The 6,738-nt window shown below is 33.1% G+C and overlaps 1 protein-coding gene across 1 annotated transcript in view; it reads right to left on the reverse strand.

Moving 5' to 3' along the window:
* LOC105533662 (ankyrin repeat domain-containing protein 36C-like) overlaps positions 1–6,738 on the reverse strand; it is a 172,735-nt gene that overhangs the window by 147,966 nt on the left and 18,031 nt on the right. Inside the window, exons 4-6 of the mRNA XM_011972131.1 lie at positions 5,275–5,381; positions 3,631–3,771; positions 1,158–1,228 (exon numbers count right to left, since the gene is read on the reverse strand). Coding sequence (XP_011827521.1) covers positions 1,158–1,228; positions 3,631–3,771; positions 5,275–5,381 — 319 coding nt within the window. The remainder of the gene's footprint in view (positions 1–1,157; positions 1,229–3,630; positions 3,772–5,274; positions 5,382–6,738) is intronic.

A 6,738-nucleotide genomic window follows, 5' to 3' on the forward strand; every position in this document is an offset into this window, starting at 1 on the left:
GGAGGGAATGTTAACATTCCTAGGGTTTTGTCACTGGATGCCTTCTCATTCTACATCTGCATCATGGACAGCTCATTGAGATTGCTGACTTTGCCTAATAATTATAATAACATCATTCTACGTCTGCAACTCCAACCTCAGAGTTGGAGGGAAGGGAAGTTATTCTTCCCTATTGACCAGCTGTACTTCTCCATTCACTGAACACATCCTACTCCTTTCTCATGTGCAGTATAAAGGCTGGTACACAACCTGGAAACGTATGAATGATCCAAGATTTCTCTCTCCCCACTAATGTTTTACATTCAGTAAATCATATTAACTGTACCTCTTTTCTGTTTCTGCTTTATATTTCTACTGCCACCAAATAAATATGTTTATATTTCCTAGATCAAGATGGCCTCTTCACTGATGGTTTTCACAGGAAAAAAAAACCCCTACCAACTCTTATTGTTTTTTTATAAATAAAAAATTAAATAAAACAAAGAAGGCCTGGCAAGAAAAAGACCAACATTTTAAAATGAGTAAATGGAGTAAATTTACTTTATTTTACCATGAATGGGTGAATACCTTACACTAGACTGATAGTAGTTTAAGGACTGAACTACAAGGAAACTACAGCTTTAACTACTGCAAAAGCTTCTTTTCTCTAGCTTACTTTCTTGTACTCAGAATACAATATGTAATACATATAACATATCAAATATGTATTTTCAACAGCATGGGGATTGGCAGCACTAAATCCCATGTTGTTGAAGGGTCAACTGTATTTACTGATTCAGTTACTAACTGCAAAGAATTTATTTTACAAATTAAATAGAAGTTCTAATTATATAAAAAGTCTAATTCATTATAACGTGACTATAAAGAAAACATATAACATAATAACTTAAAAATTTTCTTATTTACACAAAAAGATCATCTAGACTATTAGGAACCATAATTAAACAATAATTTTTTTCAAACAATACTGAGAGTATAAACTACCTACAATTAACTTTTTAAATAATTATAAAATCTAGACTACTAAGAAAGTATTTTTTTAAAGTGTGCAATTTAAACAGTGATTTTTTAAAACTGCTTTTTTGTAACCAGAACATCTTTATTCTTTTTAATCCATGGTAGTACCATCAAGAATAATTCACTATCAGAAATCTTACCTGGATTGCTATTTATAGGAAGCTCTTCAGATGTCTTTTCTCTTTTGTATTCAGAAATTAGTCTGAAAATGCTATGTATAAAAACAAATGAGATTAATATTTTAATACTATTATCAAAAACATTTACCAAATATACTAAATTATTAGAGTATCTTAAACAATATCAGGATGTTAATTATCCTATACACTTCTCTTCTATAAGCTCTACAAACTTCTTAGTACCTTTCTAATTAAATAATAAAAACAGGTGAAGTACTCATGAAGCGAGCGCAGCAAACTATCTCACATCGGCCTGACATAATGAAAAGTCACCTCCCTGGCTCTTACTGGTAGGTCCTGGCTCTATAGCCAACAGGTATTTGCTCTTATAAATTGCTTCTCTTAGGCGCCATGTCTTCTTTTAGATTTTACTGACTTCTTTCACTAGGTTGTTATATAGGTTTAATGAAGTAGCATTTTTAACATTCACAGAGAAATAGTAAAGCAGTGGAATTTGCTCTTGAACTTTATTGCTGAAACTATTCTGAAATCCCAAATCAAACCCAATATGTAGTTTTTCATAGGTTCTAATATTCAAATGCTTCTGTTTAAGAAAAATGTTAAGTCCTAATTTTGCTTTATTGTTCTATTATTTGTGGCTTATAATTAAGGGCATCTCAACCATTTCATAATTTGTAAATAAACTTATTTATGAATACATTATTTCATTAAAATAGGTAACACGATTGTTCACTATTATTGAGCTCATCAGTTCCAAGGGCAGAAAATTAACAGATGTCAAGATCTGGCTTGAGCTACCACTATTACTTCTCTACAGACTCTAACTGAACATCAGATGTTTGCTAGAATGATGGTTAATCTCCATCAGTGATGTTATCTCCAACTGACATGGAAGACAAAACCCTACTTTCATGTTTTTTAAGTTCCATGAAATAGATGAAAATTGACATTTTCTCATTTCCAAGATACATACTAACAAAATATTTACACAACACCCCCTGTGTTACTTACCTCCATTCTCAGTTTATAGATCACCTTACACAAATATTTTTGTAGTGAAAAATCACAATTCTAATATAAGGTGCCACCCATTTTGTTTTGATTCAAACTGTTACTTAGCCAGCAGTCATGTGACCTTCCCATGACTGCAAGATTATGAAATGCTTCACCATGCTAATTTTCTCTGTATTGTTCCAATGTTAGTATTTGTGCTGCCAAAGCAAGCACAAAGCCTTACTTTTACATATAAATGCTGATAAGTCATGGATGAGGCTCAGCTCTGTTAAATCTAACTAAGCAACTTGAGACTCAAATAATTCTGATGAATGGCTTCCTATGAGGTAGAATCTTAAAAACTTGAGATAGTGATGCAAGCAGCTTGAGAGATCTTCATTATTAAAGAAAACAGATCACTTAAGGGGCCAACCACAAGTGGATGCCTACTACTCTAAAGAAGGATGGCATAGAAGCTTCCACTACCTGAGAAAAGCTCTTACACTGTTTATTTAAAAAGTGTCAGGGTACAGATCTGGTAGCAATAAAGAAAAAAACCGTGATCTCTTTCTACAACATTATTTGAATATCTCTGACAGCTTAGAACTATCCCAACTAATATTTGCTTTAAAGAGGAAAAAAAAAAAGGGACTCAAAAATAACTCACCATGAAGGTCTAGAAGCCCAGGCTAAAATGTGGGCTTTACATCAGGTTTTGAGCGTGGGTGAAAGTGTCAATTTGCTCAGTATGTGTGCTGATAAAGTTAGAATATCCAGCCAACAGAGCAAGGTTCTGCTGTTTTGGAAACAATGAGCATATAAGTATGTGCAAGTGAACTAAAAAAAAGTATGTGTAACTTTGAAGCCTTTTTATGGATCAACATGAAGATTGGTGGCAATGGTTAATCATTACCAGACTACAAGAGTACTTTCAATGGCAAGAAAGCAGCAACAGAATCAATGAAAACAAAGCAATGATTAGAATGTCCTTTCCCCTTCTCCTTCTGACTTGTAGAAACTCATTGTCTTCCTTGGACTTAAGGAACCCCATAGGTTCTTGAAAAATTCAAGGATCAGGCTATAGCAGATGGTCCCCAGTAAACAGCACAAGGTTTTTTGATAAGCTGGACATTTTGAGACCCAAATAACTAATTAGAAAAATCAAAGATGTGAAACTACTTTATCCTATGCATAGGGGTTATACTTGAAATAAAATGAACAACATTGGAATCCCTAAGGAGAAAAGTCCTAAAAGTTTCAATATCAAGAATCCTGCACCTACTGCGACTTATCTAGTCTTTTGCTTGATTTCTGGCTGACAAAGTTGCACAACTCTTGAAAACTTAAAAACTTGAAAATTTGTCACTTGAAAACTACTTGAACCAAATTATGAAATCTCACCTGACATATAAGATGCAGTTGTTACAATTATTTTAAACTTCAATTTAGTGTTCACTAGCCTTTTTATGTAAAGACTTACACTTCATTTTTAGTCTCAATCGCATAATCTTCTGCAGTCTTTCCATATGCATCTCGAGAAGACACATCAATATTGTGCTGCTTCAGAAGAAGAATGACTATATCTATTTTTCCAAGAGTAACAGCAAGTATGAGGGCTGATCTAAAATAACAGAGAGGTAATTAAAAACTTTAATGACATTTTAAAAGCTAAGTTTAAATACTTTATCAACTTAATATGTTGCCTGTCCATGCAGAATTAACCCAATTACATGTACTAAGAAACAAGCATCTTGGGTGCTCAAGGGTTTATCTTTGTAAATTACCACAAAGGTTAAAAGCAAGGAACAAATAGGAAGCCTCTTGTCCCACTGTGGTATGACATAAAGTTGCTAACTTAAAGTCCTTTGATGGGCAAGAAACTATGCTCAGGTCACCTATCTACAGTAGGAAAATTTAAGTAAAAAATTATTCATTTCTTCCCTAGTCTGATATTATGTATTATAATGCAAAATCAGCTAAGGAGTCAGATAAGAGCTATCTGCAGGCTTGAAACAATAATATTAATAGGAATGCTAATAGTAGTCATAACTTCAGTTAATGATGCTGATAAGCATGTGCTAGGCATTAAACACCATATATATATATATATGGAGGATAATAATGTATCCTTCAAGGGTGGTTGTATAAGTAACATCATATATGTAATATATATTTTTTGTATATATATTATATATACACAATATATATAAATTTATATATACAAAAAATATATATTTTATATATTTTATATATATAAAATAAATATTGTATATTATATATTATACATTATGTTATGTTGCTTACATTATATACTTACACATCACAATGTGTGTATATATAATATATATTATATATTATATTCACATACGTGTATGTGTATACATATGTGTGTGTGTATAAAATATATATATATACACACACACACATATATATATAAGCACATACTTATATGCTCAGCCGTTGTTCCCAAAACATCAGCACTTTGCTCTGTTAGCGGGACATTCTAACATTATGTATATATGATGTTATTTACACACAACCACCCTTGAAGGATATATTATTACCCTTCTTTTCACAGAAGAAAACATACTTGGTGATAAGTAATGTTACCAAGGTCACACATCTAGCAAGTGGGAAAGCTAGGGATTAAACCCAGTCCTGTCTGAATCTAAAGCTTGTCTTCATTAAAGTAAAGTTTTATCAATTTAAAGCTATCTTTTCTCCCTCTTCCCATATCAATTAAAAACAACATCAAAACACAGCAGAAATGAAAAACTAACATGAAACCCCTATAGCTAATGTGAGATCAATCAAAAGCATCACATTATTACATTATAAATAACACCACATCATATTACAAATAACAAACATCTGTTAATATAGAAGCCTTTTATGTGTATAATGTCTATAGAGATGAATCCTGCTATACACTGTTCTTTATGTTACTCAGTCCAAATAATCGTTTTTCTACCTAAGTGATGATCTGTGTTGATACTTCTCACTATATCCCAATAATTAAAAGTTAGTCTTCTTATTAATGTAATATTTCTGACTTGAGTGACTGCCACCACTCTAAAATGACACTCAGGGTTAAAAACAACACAATAAGAACTAAGGTCTGTACCTGTTAAGAAAATCAACTGCATTTACATTTGCATTTTTCTTTAATAAAAATTCCACCATGTTCACTTTTGCTCGACTCACAGCAAGTAAAAGTGGTTGATATCCACACTGTAAAACAACAGCAACAATTTATAATCACAAAATTACATATTTACCAACTGAACTGAAAACCTTACATAAGATCCTATGAGCTTGAATATATACAATTGAAAGGACATAAGAGGTGGTCCCTTTCTTTTCACTCCTCAGCGCTTTTCTAGGTTCTGCTCCTTCCCCTGCAAACAACCTTCTCAGCCTCACCACAAGAACTCTGGTCATCTCCAAAGCTCACTTCCAACATTTACCAGTTCCAACGATCTTTGTTTCTGTCACAGCATTTAGCACGGCATATTTCAAGGATTTCATTGTTTCCCACCTGAGCCAGGAGCTTCTTGAGAGCAGGAGCTGTATTTTTTTCTCTATGTCCTCAAACTCTAAGACATAGTAATAAATGTTTCAGGTATTTTTACTAATGTTCTAAATTATTACCTATAGAGCAGGGTTTCTTAAACTATTAATCTATTCCAAAGGATATTTACTTTACCAGAAGTTGCACATTATACCCCAAAAGAAAGATTCCATGATCACCCATGTTTGAAAAATGTTACAAAACTGTGCATTACGTGTCTAGTATTTGAGGAATCTTTTGAACTTCACCTAATCCCTATTTGTAAATGCTTATTATGGAGAAGGTTAACATCTGAGAAATGAGAGTTTCAGGGATACGGTTGTGAGAACTTACCAATAAAGGCGGACGTTTCCTCCGGGTGATACACACTTGCCTGATTCTCTTCCATCGATGGTGTCAGAATCTCGGATGACAGTGTCAGGTCCTCCTGATCCATTTGGAACAGGAGCACCTGACATTGTCATCCGAGAATCTGACACGATTGACAGTTCATTTGAAGCCTATCTCTTTTTAATTCGGAGAGCTGGGCCCTGAATTAATAGAGATAGGCTTCAAATGAACTTTCACTGCTTGTTATTAAATAGTCCATGGGTTTTTTCTAGCAATATTTTTATCTTAGCTGTCAGAAAGCTCTGTATGAAATGTTATTCTCAATTACAATCTTAGGACCTTGGTGCAAATATTTATGTAATTATAATCTTAGGATCCTGGTACATAACTCCTTTAAAAATCTGTATTCTAGTTTCCATATTAATTCTTACTTAAATTTTTTTTATTTTAGGTAAAATATAAATCAGAAATAAAAATACAATGGCTTATCAATTAAAGCTCTAATAATGACCTGTATTCGTTATTTATAGCATAATGAAAGCCACTAAATTTATTGCATCTTTTATTTATTTATTTTTTTTGAGACAGAGTCTCGCCTGTCCACCAGGCTGGAGTGCAGTGGCACCATCTCAGCTCACTGCAACCTCCGCCTCCTGGATTCAAGCACAAGCTATTATCCTGCCTCAG

The sequence above is a fragment of the Mandrillus leucophaeus genome, unplaced genomic scaffold (genome assembly GCF_000951045.1).
Source record: "Mandrillus leucophaeus isolate KB7577 unplaced genomic scaffold, Mleu.le_1.0 Scaffold1275, whole genome shotgun sequence".
In the NCBI taxonomy this organism is placed as follows: domain Eukaryota; kingdom Metazoa; phylum Chordata; class Mammalia; order Primates; family Cercopithecidae; genus Mandrillus; species Mandrillus leucophaeus.